Source organism: Pollicipes pollicipes, unplaced genomic scaffold (genome assembly GCF_011947565.3).
Source record: "Pollicipes pollicipes isolate AB1234 unplaced genomic scaffold, Ppol_2.1 Scaffold_4002;HRSCAF=4701_pilon_pilon_pilon, whole genome shotgun sequence".
NCBI classification, from domain to species: domain Eukaryota; kingdom Metazoa; phylum Arthropoda; class Thecostraca; order Pollicipedomorpha; family Pollicipedidae; genus Pollicipes; species Pollicipes pollicipes.
In genome coordinates this window covers 13,233,468-13,253,123 of record NW_023596420.1, presented here as the reverse complement: position 1 = coordinate 13,253,123, position 19,656 = coordinate 13,233,468, and the positions used below count along the sequence as shown (strand labels likewise).

The following is a 19,656-nucleotide window of genomic DNA, read 5'->3' as shown; positions in this document are numbered from 1 at the left end:
CGCGCCGTGTATTCCCAGCGGACAGCGCTCTCCTCGCCCACCAAATGCAAATAATAATATTCATGATCAGCACATTGTTCGGCTCAAAAACCTGCAAATGTCTGGCTGGACAAAACCAGCCTGCCCTCGTGTGGAAAACGTAATTAACCACCGTCGAAATGCCATCGTGCTTCTGGCCTTCCTTCTGTTACGGGAATATTGAGCTCGTTGCTATGTCGCGGTTGCCGCAGTCGATGCGGTTATTGACGTCGCCAATGCCAACTGTCACTAGTCGATCCTATCGGATGCCCATCGCCCAAGTTCTGCCATTGGCTGAGGCCGTGTGCGGCACCTCTGTAACCCTTGTCACCAGCTTGGTGACAGTGCTTTCAAATGCAGGCCCTCTGTCAAAGAACGTCCAAAGCGACTTCCAGCACCCATCAATTTGCTCCTTACTACCGATTAATTCCTCCTTTGTGACTACGACTTTCATTTAGTGACACCTGTTGGCGACAGGGCATTTCATGAATTGATAATTCCGGAGGGAAGCGACAAAGGGTGGCGACGTTTCTTTATTGCTCCCTCCGCGAGGGGTTACATTGGCGTCCGCCGCCGGCCCAGCGGCCGCAGGGTGTGCCTCGGCCCGGCTGCTCGCGACCTCTCTCCACTCCGCCGCAACCCCGACCACGTGTTCATGCGGCTTAGACACGGCCAAACGGACGGGTGGAGCTGGCCGGCTGCTGTCGCCACTGCCGATCGAGTGGACCAACTCCACAGAAGAGCAGCGGTGAGAGCAGTGAAGACTCAGCGGGCGGGAGAGGGAGCAGTGAAGGCTCAGAGGGCGGGAGTGAGAGCAGTGAAGGCTCAAAGGGGGGAGGTGAGAGCAGTGAAGACGGGGCGGAGGGGGGAGAGCGGGTGGAGGGGGGGGGGGGGGTGAGAGCAGTGAAGGCTCAGCGGACGGGGATGAGAGCAGTGAAGGCTCAGGGGGCGGAGATGAGAGCAGTGAAGACTCAACGGGCGGAGGTGAGAGCAGTGAAGACTTAGCGGGCGGAAGTAAGAGCAGTGAAGGCTCAACGGGTGGAAGTAAGAGCAGTGAAGGCTCAGCGTGCGGAGGTGAGAGCAGTGAAGACTTATCGGGCGGAAGTAAGAGCAGTGAGGCTCAGGGGGCGGAGGTGAGAGCAGTGAAGGTTCAGCAGGCGGAGGTGAGAGCAGTGAAGACTTAGCGGGCGGAGGTGGGAGCAGTGAGGACTTAGCGGGCGGATGTGAGAGCAGTGAGAGCTCAGCGGGTGGACTTTAGGCGGGCGTCCGAACGCCCAGCGCGATCTGAACTGAACGGCATCCAGCTTGCCGCTCGTTCGGATCAGCGGACAGCCAGAGGGCGCGGTCTGGTCCCGGGACCAGGTCGCGTCACACCGGCCGGTCTGACGTGGGGACCACCTGGTTCCCCGCACTGGCAGGCACTGATCAACGGCAGCGTGGGGTGACAGCGAAGTCGCGAACCACAGATGCTACGGGAGACTGAACAAAAATTCACAGAAGCTATTCGTTGTCACAAATTCAATGCACACAATTTCTTCGCTTTCGTCAGATGGTGTGTTTCACCCAAACCTGTGCTGTTGTACGGCTGACAGCAATGATGACCTTGGGAAAGGTGCACCATAGAGCCACATATCAGTGTAAAGTCAACACGCGCTCGGGTGGATGCTCGAATTGACCCCCCACCCCTCTGAAGATTTTCCCGAATGTCTTCCGAACGGCACGGCGTAGCCACACCAAATTTTGCTTAGCTGTAGACAATTGAATATCAAATCGTTTGACATCAATAATTCAGATTTACCTGGTAAGGTCGCTGATCTATGGCAGGTCAAACTCAGGCTATGGTCTCAGCGAAATCCATTTCTAGGGAATCGTTCAAACTCATGCAACAACGGAGTGTTAGACGAGGGCATATATCTCTGAGATGCTTTCTTGGGCAAAACAAATACTGAATGATCAAATAACGTTGACCTAAGGTCAGGTATAAAGGTCAGACTAAAGTAAAGCCAACCCGTTTTATTGCTCTAGGGATTGCTGCATGATATAGTTTCTGATGTTCATTTCGAATTTATTGATAGTATGAACCGCATCATGCATCTTCCATGGACCTTTTAGAGGCAAGAGTAGGTCATTGACCCAAAATGACTCAGGTCATCATTTTGTTTTAAGAAGCATGCTGCCTAGCGTAGCCTTTGTCGCTTATTAAAATGCAAAACTCAGAGCAGTCTTCTATGGTTTCGGTCACCATGACCTACAAAAGGTCAAACAATATCATTGACTAGATGAGCATGTAACCTTTTGCTTAAAACAGCTACCTAGGTTCTGGGGGCACTTAAGAGATCAACCTGGAATTTGCCCTTGTTTGACCTTATTTGACCCGAAGGTCATGACCTAGGAACCTCAAACGTTGACCTAAGTGAGCTCATGTACAGGTCAACACACCCTGTGAATTTGGTGTCTTCAGCTTTCTTAGTTCCAGATTTCTCAGGAGGGTCCAATTGACCCCCACCCCTCACCTCACCCGAGCGAAGGGTATCTAGCCAGCCACCCGGGCGCGTATTAAGGCAGAGATAAGGCAGCCAAGCCAGCAGAGTCCTAAAGCCGACATCAGCATCGAGCAGCGTGGATCCATAGTGATGGTCGCCCAGCACGCACAAAACGCCTCCGCCGGTCTTTCTGTCGCAGTGCTACAGCAATGCCGAACACGGCGTCAGCGCGAAACCTGCAGTAATGCCGCTCAGGACCGTCGAAATTGCCTCAGAAGTCGCTGGACCTTACCCATTAGCGATTTGGGGTGGATGCTACCGATATAACACACTCGTTTTGGGGCTCGTCATCCAGCCACGATGCTTGTTTGACTGCCTCACTGGATGGGGATGTCAGCCGGCCGTCCTCGGCCGCACAGCTGACGCTGACCGTACCTGTATTCGATCCTCTGGCAGGTCGGTTTTCAAGGAGAGCATCTCCCTGGCGTAAACGTCTGGATAGTGGGCCTCCTTGAACGCTTTCTCCAGCTCCTCCACCTGGTAGCTGGTGAAAATTGTTCTGAAAAGTCACATCTGAAGTTACACGAAATGCACAAACATCTAAAAAAAAAACGTTGCACGCTTTGCCCACTGGACGAAGAAAAATGTCCAGTACAGATTGGCTTAGATGTCCACACAAGTACACGTATGAGGTACGAATGAAGACAAAAGTACATGCTACAAATTTGTGTGAACGACAATAGCCTTTCACGTCGTTTCGGGTAGCTTATTTATCAAGTACTTAAAAGAAGTTGCGAGCGGTCATCTGTAAAACACAAAAACGTGCCCAAAACAAAACTCCGTAAGGTTTTAAGTTAGTACTTAGGCCAACAAAACAATCCTCGTATCACATGCTGAATTGATAGTGCAACATGGACAAGTAAAATCAGGCAGACTTCCATGTGTGAAGCGGTGAGATCAACACTTTGATCCATATTCTAGACTTAGCGGATCGCTCAGATCAGGCCCTTGTATTGTTATAGCTTAGACCATTTTGTAGATGATGCATGAATGCATTGTCATTTTGTGATACTTTTGAAATTAGTAGCGCGTAGATTAAAGTTTCGTAAAGCCCGCTTGATAATAGAGTACGACATTCTTGAATGTTTTTTGACGATTGCTGACCTGTACACTGAATTGAATAGTAGGTGCCTGTTGCAACGACAGAGCGAGCAGCAAGCGTCTCGGCTTTTCGGTCACAAGCCCTCTTCATTCCAGTGACAGCACTGAAGTGAGCTTACGGCCGAAACGTCTGTTGCTCCTCCACGCTCCTTTAAGAGCAGCCGCTCTGTGCGGTGCAGAGGACAACAGCTATCTGGATGTTAGGTAAGGTTCACGTTTGAAATATGAAGCAGCTGGTTTTAAACGCATCAGTTTTATTCTTGTAGATATCTGTATCGCTTCCTGAGATAGAAAATGTTACCGGTGCCTTCGCTTTTTCTTCTTCTTCTTATTCAGGCCTCCTCCTTGCTGGTATCCGCGATCTAGGATGTTATTTTGCGTTTCTAGACCTGGAACATAAGGCAAAATAAAAAGCCTTTAGTTTGGTTGCCGGACAACACATGAATAATGGCTTCTGTTGTAATTCATCCATTCAGACAAAGATGGTCTCAAGCAACGAAGACGGGCGCTAAGTTAGTACCATTTACAAAACAATTTGTCTCTCTCCAGCATGCAGATGTTAAAAGAAACGTTCTGTGCCATTGAAGACTGAGGCCAGGGTCACTACAAGTTGCGATTCATGGCAGCTTTCCATTCCTATATCATGCCTTTCATCGACCGTCATGGTTGTCGTGACTGCGGAAGCTCTAAACACCGTACGGACCGCGTGATTTTCTTTTGCACTGGTGGCGAGTGGGTGGGCCGACCATGTCAGTCTATGTTTACAATATCCGCATATCATCTACAGGTAGGGCGAGGCGACGCGTCCCTTGCATACAGCCTGCATCAATATAATTACATGTAGCACGCGGCGTGGCAATTCTGGCTCTTCGGAAATCGAGCATGGAACAGTGAACAATGACTGACACACAGAATCAGAATATCGCATGATGTAAATAGAAATAATGGTGCAAACGATCGCTGTATCCACAGAGCATAACGATCACACTGGGCGTCGTGTGTTGAGAGCATTTGACACTAACAGCGGCGTAGTTCCCTATTTAGTTCGGGGAGGTTAACCCTCCCCCCCCCCCCTCTCAGCTTTGAGAAGAATGTGGGCAACATCCGGGGAGAAACCCGTTTGTCAGCGCATTTTGGGGCAGGTGGCACCATTTTTCGCTGCTCAGCCCCTTCCCTTAACTAATTTTGCAGAATCACGCCCCAGGACATTGCATTATCACTTATGCTGTGGTTGGACGACGTCAGATTACTCCCGCCAAGCGAAGATGGTAGCCAAACAAGGTCATCGGGGGTCGTGGAGGGTACAGCATGGCCAGGCACACGAGTGTAGTATCTATTAATAGGCTAGGTGGAGGGGGGGGGGGGGGCGGAACAGTGAAAAATGATTAAGCCAATCCCAAAATGCGCCTGAAAGTTCGTCTTTCCCCAGATTCAGCCAACAGTTCTCAAAGTTGAGGGGGGCTGGAACACGAGGGGGGAGCCCACCCCATATTTTACTGGAACGGCTGAAGCTCCAGCATTTGTCCAAAACAAGACAACTCCAACAACTCCAAACTGTTGAGCAGTAATGTAGTGATTGACAACGCCACTGCTGTGAGCAATGATCACTTAACACACATACAGCACTCCATCTTTGGTAGCAAAAGCTTTCTAGGCAGACGAAAGATGGCGCAAACCCCTGATTATGCGGCTTGATTTTACTTCGTTTCGCAAATTTGATCCCACCATACCACAATACATCGAATCCATCATGGGCATTGGCAAAAGTGATCATATGGACATCGTCATAGTGATCTTGACTCGCTGTCATGACCAAAACGCCACTCTCCTGTTCATGGTGTCGGTCCACTGGGCACCGGCCGTGGTATGCTGTTGAGATCAGCTCGAGTACCTATCTTAACATGGCGCGCGCAATGCGCAACATTATGCAAACACAATGCCCACAGCGGCGCAATGACGACTGGTCTTAATAGATGACTCTCCGCGCACGCATCGGCGAAGATAAAACCGTTCGATTGGGGAACAATAAACGAGTTCCTACTAGGATTCTTTCGAGACGAACTGCATTTTCCCGATCATGGGCATGCTCATCTCAATTTTCCATGCCAGTTATTTTCCATCGACACGCTGTGCAGCAGCAGCAGCGGCAGCAGCGGCGGCAGCAGCAGCAGCAGCAGCAGCACCACCACCACCGGTGTCGGGTGACGGACCGCTGCTGCGCGGTCAGAAGGTCCGCCCGCGGGGCGCCGCGAAGCAGCAGACCGTGCGCCGCGAAGCAGCAGACCGCGCGCCGCGAAGCAGCAGACCGCGCGCCGCGGGGCAGCAGACCGCGCGCCGCGGAGCAGCAGATCGCGTGCCGCGAGGCAGCAGACCGCGCGCCGCGGAGCAGCAGACCGCGCGCCGCGGAGCAGCAGACCGCCCGCCGCGCGGCAGCAGACCGCGAGCCGCGAAGCAGCAGACCGCGAGCCGCGGAGCAGCAGACCGCGCGCCGCGGAGCAGCAGACCGCCCGCCGCGCGCCAGCAGACCGCCCGCCGCGCGGCAGCAGACCGTGCGCCGCGCCACCGCCGGGGACCCGACGCACAGCTCCCGGCCGCCGCGCTCAATAATAGATGAGCGTCTGCATAATTGACGAGGCAGCTAACTTGGCCGATAAAGAGCGCGTCACACCCGTAAATGGCTGCTGGACGAGATAATTAAAATGGTAACGAGGGCGTTTGGGCCGACCGGAGCGGCTGGCGACGCGCGCTGGCCTCGGTGACGGCGGCTTGTGCACGAGTGCAGCCCAGGTCAGGTGGCGGTGGGACGCCGGCGACGCTGACGGAGTGGCGCGGCGTGAGTCGTGACGGGACCGGACGGCGCTGGGAACAACGCGACTAGCGCACGGGTTGTTGGTAGCGGTCGGAATTTCAAGTTTCGAAAGCATTGGCGGCGAAACCGAGCAATCAGTGATTTCAAATGTATGTTAAGTGGGTAATATATATGTTAAGCCCATACATTTGCATTTTTTCATTAAAAGAGCAATCTTGAAGATCATTTAGTGCAGTTCACAGCCCTACCTTTCTTAAAACCTAAACCCCTCTAGTTTCTGAGCTGCATGCTCGCGACGATGTGCAGACTATTTCGGAAACATCATTCAAATCCTGCTTTTTAGTTAGCCGTACTGTGATCAGGGCTAGAAATGATTTTAAAAAAATGGTCGAGTCGTTTACATCTGGCGTTCGTGAGCACGATTTCCAGATATAACGGCCGTCAAGTAAAAAAGTAATTGTTTTGTATAAAACAGTCGCTTCACTTCAACAGTATACCAAAAGTGACAAGTTAGCTAATTGCATGATATCTCATGCCTGCTTCAATATCTTCAGGTGTGGAACAATCCCTTAAATATCGCAAATACAGCGTTTTTTTAATGCATTTCTGTTTCTATGCCTTACCTGTTTTTTACCCAGCCACAGCTGCAATAGTGTTACACTTTAATCATTATCTTTCATATCGTCTGGGGCATGTTATCATGTGCAACATCGCCTATGATATGGCAATGACGTGTGCCTGTTGCAAGGAGCGCAGCTGAGCGTTTTTACCCATCCTGGTTCCCGCACCCTTCCGGAAAGTCCCACTGAATGGTTACATGCCACCGATGTGGTTCGGCGTAAATCGCTACCGGGTCCGAAGTGATCTTCTCTCCCTGGGGCCAGATTAACGTGCTTCAAAATGATGAAAACAGTTGTCAAATTAACATCATCGTAAAATATGGAAATCATGATCAAAATAAATCAGCAGTTATCAAATCCAAGAAAAGATGAAAATGATCACGTTAGAACTAAAAATATATAAATAGTGATGAGTCCAAAATGAAGATGAGTAAAATGAAAAACATTAAAAAGCGATAGAAAATCAAGAATGGCAAAAACGCCCATCTTCCACTGGGTCGAGAACAGCATATCTCCCCGAACGACTACCTGACGTATGGGTCTTTAAGCTGCCGCACTCCGTGGTCCAACCGTGGACGTAAGTCTGCAAGGGGTTTGCAAACCCTGCCATTATGTGAGATGTCCCTAATTTCCCTTTCCTTTCGTCGTAGCTTGCTGGGTGCGGCTTTCAACTGCACCACAACCTACGTGTGAAGGCATGTCAGAGACTGCATCAATCTCAGGCAGTTACCGCACGACCCTCGGACCTGGTCACATTCATCAAACGCACGTGACTGAGGCATGCAGACATCAGTCTTAGGCAGCTACCGTGTGACTCCCGGACCCGGTCACACTCATCAAACGCACGTGACTGAGACATGCAGAAACAGGCCATTTGCAGTTGGTACTGGGCACGCACAGTCGCTAGTAATGTAATGTCTGTAGGCGATCGGCAATACAATGGCTGCGTCGTAATGATCAGAGGCTAAGATAGTAGTTAACCATGCGGGAAGAATTTATGAAGCATGTACGTCTTAGGACATTCCAGGTTGCACAATGTCGGGACGTGCCTGTAACTGCCGTGGTATCACTATATAACGAGACGATCATTCCTGACAAGATATTTCGTTTAGCGTTTATTTCTCGACATCTGTTCGGAGACATGCGTCGTTATCGGACGCCGTGGAGGCGGTAAACTTTACAAGGGGTCTCAAGAGCTGAACGCCTCGGTAGCGGAAGTTCAATTTGCGCATTACAGACGAAGATGAGCGATGAGTGCGGCTGGCACTCTACTGCTCTCTATGTAACGGGGCCGCATGATGTTCAGACGGCGAGTTTTTATAGGATATGAAATGATGATGGCGGTTGTTGATGTTGATGTTGATCTGTAACGTCCATACAACAGACTGGCGAATGAAACACGTTGGAAGTGAAAGTAAAAATGCAATGCAAAAAGCCCTTGCGCGATTACCAAACGAAGAGCATATCTGGAATCGCCATGTGATCAGCCTTCGGATGGTGCTAATCATGTTCTTTGCACACGCCGGCGGTTTCCAACGAACCGCGAACGTGCCGGATTCCCGAGCTTAAGCACAGGAAAAACCGTACTGATATAATCTCACTCAGGTGTCATAATCACGCAACATACTTGGGTGGGAGCTATGCCGGCGGATCTTCTTCCTCGTGATCCGCGATTGCAACAGTTGACCCGGGGAGTGCCTGCCAGACGGGGCTACGTCCGCGCCGCTCCACCGCCGAGAGAGTCCGGCAGACAGTCAGCCCCCCCCCCCCCCTCCAGCTGGCAGAGCGGCCCACCGGCGGGCCTCACACCAGCTCCCCCGCGCGCCACAATAGGCGCACGCGCGCCGAGAACGATTACGCCGCTGCTAACTCCGAAATTAATTCGCCATCGAGCGGCCAAGCTCAGGGAGAAGTGTAATCGTATTATCGCGTCGCGGTGACTCGCGTGTGCCAGATGTGGACTGGGATCATCCCGGCGCCAATCACGAGCCGGCGGAGAGGGCGCTGAGGGTCGGATCATTCGCACCATCGGCCAGCGACGGGCGCCGCAGCAGCTCCAGCTCCAGACCGGCAGCACAGACCTCATCACTCGAGCTCCGTCCGCTCGAACTGTGGGAGCCAAGCCCGCCCGAATGCGTCTGGTCGAGAGCTCACAGGGCAGCACCAGCGCCTGAGCACCAGCACCAGAGCACCAGCACAGCTAGCTTTCGGGTAAAGAGCTGAGTGAGCGACGACGACATCAAACCAGCGCCCAACCCCAGTCTCCGCGCGCCTGTTCCTCCGAGATCTTTAGTTGGATGTGACGGACAATGTCTCGCAATAATGATAGGATGCTTAGATACAAGTAGAACACAAATGAACCAACTGAACTGAATCGCCACCACCAAATACCCGCGTTGAGCTCCTCAAGGGCATTCAGTTAATGGAAAATGATGGTGTCAAGCTACCATCGATTTGTGCCGCGGCAATAGCGGTGATCACTGGCCATCGGCCCCAGCGTACGTGCCAGACGCCGGTAACTCCGCCGTACATTACCCAGCTGAGCTGCTGCCGCGCGCTCCCTGATGAGGGCCGCTGGTTCGCGATGCTTCCGTGACCGGGCCGGGGTGGAGCGCCGGCAACCCGTCCCTATGGCCTCCTCGGCAAACAGCCGGCCCGCCAGCATCACCCGCCCTCGGCGGCGCTTGTTTGCACGGCGCCTGGGGCGCGACCGCCCCAGGCGCACCAATCAATGATTAGCGCCGGTTGCAGTTCAGTCGACGGTGGCCGGTGTGGTCCGGGTCAGGCTTGTGTGGCCCAGGCCAGGCCGGTGTGGTCCGGGTCAGGCTGGTGTGGCCCGGGTCAGGCCGGTGTGGCCCGGGTCAGGCCGGTGTGGCCCGGGTCAGGCTCGTGTGGCCCGGGTCAGGCCGGTATGGTCCGTGCTAGGCCGGTGGGGCGCAGTTGCGGAATTTGCGGAATCCATGCCAGACGAAGCAGGCTTCATGAACGACCCATCAGAAGAACGCTGAGGATGAGATCCGCAGCCTAAGAGTGAAACACGCAAAACCTGGTTGCGACTAATGTCGACATGTCGACATTGGTGTCGCACTCGCCACCACTCCCATTGCGTAAAAAGGAGATAATCACTAGGGAAAAGCGGCAGTCGATGGTCGCTTTAGCGCCAGTCATACGTGCGCGCAGGAGGCTTCGTAGCTGCCCTCTTCGAACGGCTGGCCCGCTGTGCAAGCGAGTTCCCTAAGGAATGATGATTGACCAGATAAACAGCTGACGCAGCCAAACGCGCGGCTAACAAAGTGCAACGTCAATACAGAGCACGAGTAGCCTTTCAAAGGTGCTTATTAGCTTGTTTAAACTCAATTTTCGAAATGAAAAGGTTGCTGCACGGCATTGCAAATACCCACTCACGGTCCTAAGCAAACGAAACTACGCCGCTTTTCACAGAAGCCCTCGCAGCTGCTTGCCATACTTAAATGACCACTAAAAGTCTGGAACCATCCGGAGTCCGAAGGGAAATGGACGACACGAGTCATACATTTCAGGTTTACCTCGCAGGCATACAATTGCCGGCCCTGGTCTGCATGTGCCAGTGGGCATGTGTACCAACTGTGTTGGTGCAGGTGGCCACCGGGGCATCGTTTGTCGCGTGCTCTCCTTTCAGCATTTAGCAAGCCATCAATTCACTACGGCCACTTCATTTCAATATCGCATGACACACAACGCTTCCTCAATTTGCAACGAATTGGCAACAGCCTTCCTCCCAGCCTGCAGCAATCCGGTCCGCGAGCATGCTGTAGCGACCTCAGCAGGACAGCTGCGCCGCTCGCAGGATGGCGCAGCAGCGGCGGCTGCTGACGTCTGTTCCAGCGCCGTCCGGTCGCCGTGCCCATCGGGCGGCGCAGCAGCGGCGGCTGCTGACGTCTGTTCCAGCGCCGTCCAGCCGCCGTGCCCATCGGGCGGCGCAGCAGCGGCGGCTGCTGACGCGGCTGCTGACGGCTGCTCCAACGCCGTCCGGTCGCCGTGCCCATCGGGCGGCGCAGCAGCGGCGACTGCTGACGGCTGCTCCAGCGCCGTCCGGCCGCCGTGCCCACAGGGCGGCGCAGCAGCGGCGGCTGCTGACGGCTGCTCCAGCGCCGTCCGGCCGCCGTGCCCACTCCCATTCAACGCTGGAACCGCGGCGTCACGCCATGACTCTCCGGGCCCGGCGGCGGCGGCGGCGGCTCCGCCCGCGTGCCAACCGGGCCGCCGCCGCCACGGCTCAAGTGTGACGGGAATCACGGTTAGGTCAGGCGGCCGGTGGGTGCGTGCTGCGTGGTCAGCGTGGCGCTGCCGGGCGCCAGCAGGGGTCGCCGCTGGCGTCCGTCCCGACGGCGGCGGCGGAGGTGGCGCCCCGCGGCCATTCCGGCGCGTCTCGCCCTCTCCAGCCGTCAGCTGACTGTCAACGCGCCCCATTGTCGGCTCGGGACGCCGGCCAGAATTAATCATTTGATTTTATTGCTTGCTCTATTGACTCTGCCCTCCTATAAATGGCTTTCAGGCCATTAGCGCATTCCTGGCGGCGCGCCGCCGCCCAGTATTGCTACTATTGAGACGCCATTACTGATTATGAAGCCGGCGGCGTTGACTGTGATAGGCTCGACGACGAACGACTGCTGGGGGAGCTGTGATGCTGGGCTCGGAGGACGGCTGGCTCTAACGTGGCAAGGGGACCACCTCTGCCAGCTGCTCCACGTATCTGTCAACTCGCTGTATTCCATAAAAGCATGTCTGTTTCCTTTCGCTGCTAGGTGATCGCACGCGGTCGCTTGCACTTCGTGCAACATGCTCGGTGTTGAGCTCTTGGAGCTGTTCGGAACAGCACGACAGTTCAAAAATGAACGGGATGATAAACGCTTCGGATGAAGTCGAAGGTTGTGAACTAAATAGAACACATCGATACCACACCTGGCCAGATTCAAAGAAGATGATAAGGATTAGAAGCGTGTGTTACAATCTGCTGATTAGTTACCTAACGAAAGAAGGCCAGTGAAACACCTTATTTGTCATGAGATGAACCAAGTAATGACAGGGGCTTACATGGTAATCATGCAAATGTTACTGAAACATGCGTCACGTGTCCAACCGACTTAAAACACCCGCGCGAGTGGGCCAGCATTTACGCACGCAAACGGGTTTGCTGAGGATGTGCTCAAGCGCTAATTCACAAATGGGAAGGGTTTGAAGTTTCGTGGCTGGAGGGTCCAGCCCCGCCAACTCTGGACAAGGAGTGGCCGTAGTCCGAGGAGGAGCGCACCTTTGGACAAGGAGTGGCCGTAGTCCGAGGAGGAGCGCACCTTTGGACAAGGAGTGGCCGCAGTCCGAGGAGGAGCGCACCTTTGGACAAGGAGTGGCCGTAGTCCGGGGAGAAGCGCACCTTTGGACAAGGAGTGGCCGTAGTCCGGGGAGAAGCGCAACTTTGGACAAGGAGTGGCCGTAGTCCGAGGAGGAGCGCACCTTTGGACAAGGGAGTGGCCGTAGTCCGGGGAGGAGCGCACCTTTGGACAAGGAGTGGCCGTAGTCCGGGGAGAAGCGCACCTTTGGACAAGGAGTGGCCGTAGTCCGGGGAGAAGCGCACCTTTGGACAAGGAGTGGCCGTAGTCCGGGGAGGAGCGCACCTTTGGACAAGGAGTGGCCGTAGTCCGGGGAGAAGCGCAACTTTGGACAAGGAGTGGCCGTAGTCCGAGGAGGAGCGCACCTTTGGACAAGGAGTGGCCGTAGTCCGGGGAGGAGCGCACCTTTGGACAAGGAGTGGCCGTAGTCCGGGGAGAAGCGCACCTTTGGACAAGGAGTGGCCGTAGTCCGAGGAGGAGCGCACCTTTGGACAAGGAGTGGCCGTAGTCCGGGGAGAAGCGCACCTTTGGACAAGGAGTGGCCGTAGTCCGAGGAGGAGCGCACCTTTGGACAAGGAGTGGCCGTAGTCCGGGGAGGAGCGCACCTTTGGACAAGGAGTGGCCGTAGTCCGGGGAGGAGCGCACCTTTGTGTAGTTTGAGGTATGTTTAGCCATTTTCTATGCTCGGCCCACAAAGTTTTTACAAAGCTTAACCCCTGCGGGCAGCCAGGCGCATGTTGAAAGCAAACGTACCAGCTGCAACTCACCAGCAGGCCCAAAACCGTCCGACCCACACACAGCCATGCTGGTAACCGGCCGGAACGTGGCCGACGTCACCTTCTTCGAAACCGGTCTCGGATGCGTGACGGCCTGGACCGGGAGCGATGAGATCATGAAGCTAGATAGACGCGCAGACTCTGGTCATTGTAGCCGATGTTCACACAGAAAAGTTGCCTTTTGTAATGCTTGATCACAGCTCCCAAACCGCGCAGTACCAGAACTACATTGACCGCCAACTGAGCTCGCCCAGCCCGACTGAGATCATATCCAGACAATATTCAAGCAATGCTATTTGTAAATTAGCGCCATTGATGCACCATTTCTAAATTGTTAGCGTAACAAACTAATTAATGAATTGGGACATTGGCATCAAATGCCGCGATCATCAGTGCACTTCGGCCTATTCAGTAACCATTAGAGGTTCTTTCCACTTTCCAGGGCATTGATCAAATCCATTGCCAGATTAATAAGTTACTCAAAACAAAAGCTGCTGATAAAATATATTTGGGCACACCAGCTTAGTTTTTCACATCATCTACATCACCACTGCCGAAAACTCTCACAGCTGTGACCCGTTCGCTCATCCTGCACCGGCAGCGAGTCACACCGGTAATTGCTTAACAGCTACTGTTCAAACTAGGTCCGAACGGCGATGCGCAGCTGCGTTTCCAAAACACTCCAAGCACTCAGAACGTCGGTCTTCGCGTCCAGCCGGGCCTGCGGTCCACCCACGCGGCCCAGTCACAGCTCTGGGAGCCCCGCTGGTCGGTCCACACAGGCGGGGCGGCGTCGCCCCGCCCTCCCAGCTGTCCCCCGCTCCTGAGTGTGTGCGCCCTCAGTACCTGTCCGCCCGCGAGCCGCGCGGGCACGCGGCGCGCCGCCGCCGGCCTTGTCACCGCTACTTACAAAACAAACAATAATATTTTGACAAACGTCGCCTGTTTACCAGCGCCGCGCCATTGTGGCGCGCGTAACCGGACGCGCCGTTTGGCGCCATCTCCGGGCGGCGCGCCGCGGCGGGGGCTCGCGTTTCGCGCGCTTTGATAGCGCGCTGGCCGGCGGCGGCTGCGGCACAACGGGCGTCAGCTGGTGTAGTGTGTGGGCTGGGCGGCGTCCGCCGCGCCAGCCGCGCAGGCAGGTGTGGGCTGGGGCGGGGGCTGTGGTATGTCGTGCACGCGGGTACAGGCCGCGGCAGGCGTCCCGTTTTCATCAGGTTAGCGAGGGCAGGTGTTAGAGCGGATGCGGGCCAGCCTGTTGACAAGAGCGCTGGGATTTGGGCGGTGAGTTGTCGGGCGTGGCTACCTTCTAGGTGCTGTGTGCTCTGACTGGTCAATTTTAGTCAAGCTAAGGTAGGTGCCCCCGGCTCAGATTGCTGGGCGTTAAAAGATTGGGTCCCCGAAGAGTTGATTTTGCGCTGGCGGTGGGAATACCTACAGCACGATATTCCCATTAAGTTGTGAACTTTTCGTCCAGGTCTTCCTCTTCATAGTGATAATTCCATTACGTTTTGGCCGTAATAGTGAAGATCAGTGCCAGCAGCGCAAACGTCGTTATGACAACCTTTCAGCTCACAGGTTACGGGCGCATACAAAGCGCAGAATTGGCGACTTTTCAGATGTTGAAATTTTCTGATGATCAAAGACGGTTACTGAATCAAAATGCCCTGCTCGTTCCAGGAGAAATATGTTTCAGAAACCTTTTCGTTAGACCTAATTTTCTTACAGCGATTGGAATGCAGCGATCATTTTGATAGAGATAAATCGCCAGTGGAACTCGATTCAGCAACGACCGCGGAAATCGCAACACAACGCTCGTTTCATGACATGCCCCGCGCGAGACGACCGCTCGCCATCAGCGCGTCACCGCCAGCAGCCGTCATCAACGCTCGCCATCATCGCGTCACGGCCAGCAGCCGCCACCAACGCTCGCCATCAACGCGCCACGGCCAGCAGCCGCCGCCGACGCTCGCCATCAGCCCGTCACCGCCAGCAGCCGCTGCCGACGTTCGCCATCAGCGCGTCACGGCCAGCAGCCGCTGTCGACGCTCGCCATCAGCGCGTCACGGCCAGCAGCCGCCGCCGACGTTCGCCATCAGCCCGTCACCGCCAGCAGCCGCTGCCGACGTTCGCCATCAGCGCGTCACGGCCAGCAGCCGCTGTCGACGCTCGCCATCAGCGCGTCACGGCCAGCAGCCGCCGCCGACGTTCGCCATCAGCCCGTCACCGCCAGCAGCCGCTGCCGACGTTCGCCATCAGCGCGTCACGGACAGCAGCCGCTGTCGACGCTCGCCATCAGCCCGTCACCGCCAGCAGCCGCCGCCGACGCTCGCCATCAGCCCGTCACCGCCAGCAGCCGCTGTCGACGCCCGCCATCAGTCCGTTGCCGCCAGCAGCCGCTGCCGACGCTCGCCGTCAGCGCGTCACCGCCAGCAGCCGCCGCCGACGCTCGCCATCAGCCCGTCACCGCCAGCAGCCGCTGTCGACGCTCCGTGGCTCCGGTGTCGTCTCATGGACGCTGAATGGCACGGCTGCGGCGGCTGCCGGCGCGGCGATAGTGGCGGGTGCGCCGCGACCTCCGCTCTGTCCACAGTCACGGCGGGGGATCGCTTCCTCCGCTCTGTCCACAGTCCCGGCGGGGGATCGCTTGGAGGGCAAGCACAGCTAATCTTTTAGAGGGTACAGCTGCGGTCTTTGAGGCGCGGCTCTGTGTACATCTCCACAATATCAATGCAGGCACCAGGCCGGCTTTGATTGCATTTGGCAGGAGGTTAACCGACGCCTCTGTCGGCGGCGGCCCGCTAGGAGGATATTCGGTGGCATTACAAACAAGCATTCGTAGACGACACGTCGGCTGAAATGATTCGGGGTTTTATGTTGGTGAGAGTTCCACGCATTTATCGAATTGGAAACTATTGTCCTTTTTCACCTTCGAATTTCGCAAGTCATGGCAAACTTGGGACATCTCTCAGAGCGGAGAATGCAAGGTACACTGTGCTATTATGATCAGTGCAATACCCAACACTGAAACCTTTTGTGTTGCGGACAGCTTTTTAGGATGCGACATTTAAGGAATGTGTTGGGTGGCATCGGCAGCGCAATGATGTAAAACCAAATTGCATAATCATAAGTAATACTGTTAACTATGCGAGACATTTCGCATCTAAGAGAATGCGGCAGAAAAACAGCACATCCTTCAGGACACGAATACATTTGTCTACTCTTCACCTTTACCAGTCAGACAGCAACGGGCTCTCGCGCTCTCTCCGCGGGAGTGACCGCCGGCCCTCTCTCGCTCTCTCCGCGGGAGTGACCGTCGGTCCTCTCTCTCACTCTTCGCGGGTGTGACCGCGGACCCTCTCCGCTCTCTCCGCGGGTGCGACCGCCGGTCTTCTCTCGCTCTCTCCGCGGGTGTGACCGCCGGTCCTCTCTCGCTCTCTCCGCGGGTGCGATCGCCGGTCCTCTCTGCTCTCTTCGCGGGTGTGACCGCCGGCCCTCTCTCGCTCTCTCCGCGGGTGTGACCTCCGGTCCTCTTTCGATCTCTCCTCGAGTGTGACCGTCGGTCCTCTCTCGCCCTCTCCGCGGGTGTGACCGCCGGCCCTCTCTCGCTCTCTCCGCGGGTGCGATCGCCGGTCCTCTCTGCTCTCCCCGCGGGTTTGACCGCCGGCCCTCTCTCGCTCTCTCCGCGGGAGTGACCGTCGGTCCTTTCTCTCACTCTTCGCGGGTGTGACCGCGGACCCTCTCCGCTCTCTCCGCGGGTGCGACCGCCGGTCTTCTCTCGCTCTCTTCGCGGGTGTGACCGTCGGTCCTCTCTCGCCCTCTCCGCGGGTGTGACCGCCGGTCTTCTCTTGCTCTCTCCGCGGGTGTGGCCGCCTGTCCTCTCTCGCTCTCTCCGCGGGTGCGACCGCCGGTCTTCTCCCGCTCTCTCCGCAGGTGTGACCGTCGGCTGCTGCCGCACAGGCGTGCTCCGCCCGCTGGTGTCTCTGCCGCCGCCCCGCGCCGAGCGGGACCAGAACATCTCCGGCCTTCATGCACCTGCCGCCGCCCCGCACCGAGCGGGACCGGAACGTCGCCGGCCTTCATGCACTGCGCCGGCAGGCAACCGTCTTGGCCGAATTAGCATCAAATTATCGACGGTGTCCGCCCATTACACGGCGAGTGTTCGGGTGATGATTAATTAAGGAGCGTGACGGGTCGAAAATGGCCGTCGGATGTCGCCAATCAGGGCCATTGTGCGGGCGGGCTTTGTCAGGTAATTGGTGTATTATTGGGGCGGGTCTTTGTGGCGGAGACAGGAGCTTTTGAGCGGAGCGGATTGGGCGGCAGCCTCGTGGCGTCGCTATCCCCGACGGCTCCGTGACGGGCGTTCGCGCGTGCCAAGGCGGACGTCGGTGCGGACGGCCTAACGACGGCGCTAACGAACATGGCACCGGGCAGACAATGGCCCCATACGCTTATGCTGTAAGTTTTGCCCAATCCATGCGTCCGATGGTGCATAGAAGGAGTCGATTTTCGAAGGGGCATGGCTTGGCCACTTTTTGGACGTGCCTGCGCCCTGCGGGTGGCAGAGAAGGGCGGCATTGTGTGCGGAAACTGAACACTTGTCATGGTAATTACACACTGCCCAGATGAGCTCATTTTTGTACATGGTAAAGTGGCGGTAGACACAGGATATTTACGACGGATATTATCAACGGTCGTCGCACCAAACGGAGGACCCAGGGACGCGAGTGGAGCGGAGATTATCATCAGCAGCTGTCAACGTCAACCCAACTTAAAGGACGCCGAAAAGACCGAATTGCTTCCGCTCACCGACCTGTGCAGCAGGGTCGCACCTGGAAATGTGAGTGGGTGGTTGGGGGAGGGGGAGTCGTCTGCGGTGCTAAAATAAAAATGAAATGCGGGCTTAAAAGAAACGGCTTGTGTGACATTGGGCGCGTGTGTGACATTGGACGCGTGTGTGGCAATGGACACGTGTGTGGCAATGGACACGTGTGGCAATGGGCGCGTATGTGGCAATGGACCCGTGTGTGGCAATGAGCGCGTGTGTGGCAATCGACAGATGTGACAATGGGCGCGTGTGTGACATTGGACGCGTGTGTGACATTGGACGCGTGTGTGGCAATGGACGCGTGTGTGGCAATGGACACATGCGGCAATGGGCGCGTGTGTGGCAATGGACTCGTGTATGGCAATGGACATGTGTGGCAATGGGGCGCGTGTGTGGCAATGGACCCGTGTGTGGCAATGGACAATTGTGACAATGGGCGCGTATGTGACATTGGACGCGTGTATGACAATGGACCCGTGTGTGGCAATGGACACGTGTGGCAATGGACGCGTGGGGCTGTGCAGCAGCATAATCCAGAGCGACACTGAATCCCGGAGCTTCTACCTTATTGATAGCGGAACGTCAATATCGGGTCAGCGAAGGGTTGAAGGCGGTTTTAAGACCCATGGTGAATATCCTCCCTTGTCCTCCTCGCCTAACCTGATCACTCGTGGAATCGCGCGTCCTGGTGCGCCTCACAATTTGCTGGTCGCATGTTGTTCCGTCACAAGCCGCACAAAGTATCTTGCTGCATCGACACAGGCACAATGTTGCTTGAGGGAAATTTAACCAGAAGACCTTCGTTGCAGTAATTCCCCGCAATATCTTTAAAAGATAATCGACATTTAGAACACTTTTTGTACAGGGTTTAGTCATTTTGGAATTATAACTTTCGGGAAAATAACTGTGTAAACCGTCTCCCCACGCAGTGCCCCCCATTTTGTTCACACTAAGGCAGGAGCATGTGAGCTAGGGGACGAGTAGTTGACACTAAGGCAGGAGCATGTGACTTAGGAGACGAGTAGTTGACACTAAGGCAGGAGCATGTGAGCTAGGAGACGAGTAGTTGACACTAAGGCAGGAGCATGTGAGCTAGGAGACGAGTAGTTGACACTAAGGCAGGAGCATGTGAGCTAGGAGACGAGGAGTGGCTGAGCCACCAGCTTTCTGAAAATGTAGCATTGATCCTATGAGCCTCGACTGGGAAGAAATGGCAGCGAATTATCTATCAGCCCTCAGCCCAGCGGGGTGGAACTTCCATTGTCCTGCCCTTGGATGTATTTCTTAGGTTTTAGGGCCACAATGCATTTTTGTCGATATTTTTGTAGTTCTGTAGTTGCATAGTTGTCGGCTGTGCTGGGGTCGAGCCTCAGCATATGATGACCTTATCTTGCCGGTGACAGGGAATGTTGACCGGTGCTTAGGGCATTGAACGGAGCCTCGAGAGCCGGAATCAGCCAAACTTTGCTTACCCTACGCTGAGGTTAACGTGTCCAGACAAACACCAATACGGTGCTTGCACCGAGCGGTTAGAGAACATTGAGGTTTTATCCAGGACCTAGTGATGGGTGCAAAGCCGGTCCCGACGTTTT

At 55.4% G+C, this 19,656-nt stretch overlaps 1 protein-coding gene across 1 annotated transcript in view; it reads right to left on the bottom strand.

Annotated features, from left to right (window-relative positions):
* The window catches only part of LOC119093815 (visual system homeobox 2), a gene marked incomplete at its 3' end in the record, with an annotated part of 57,827 nt that overhangs the window by 14,739 nt on the left and 23,432 nt on the right, over positions 1-19,656 (bottom strand). The window contains 2 exon segments of the mRNA XM_037216824.1: positions 2,937-3,060; positions 3,964-4,051. Coding sequence (XP_037072719.1) covers positions 2,937-3,060; positions 3,964-4,051 — 212 coding nt within the window.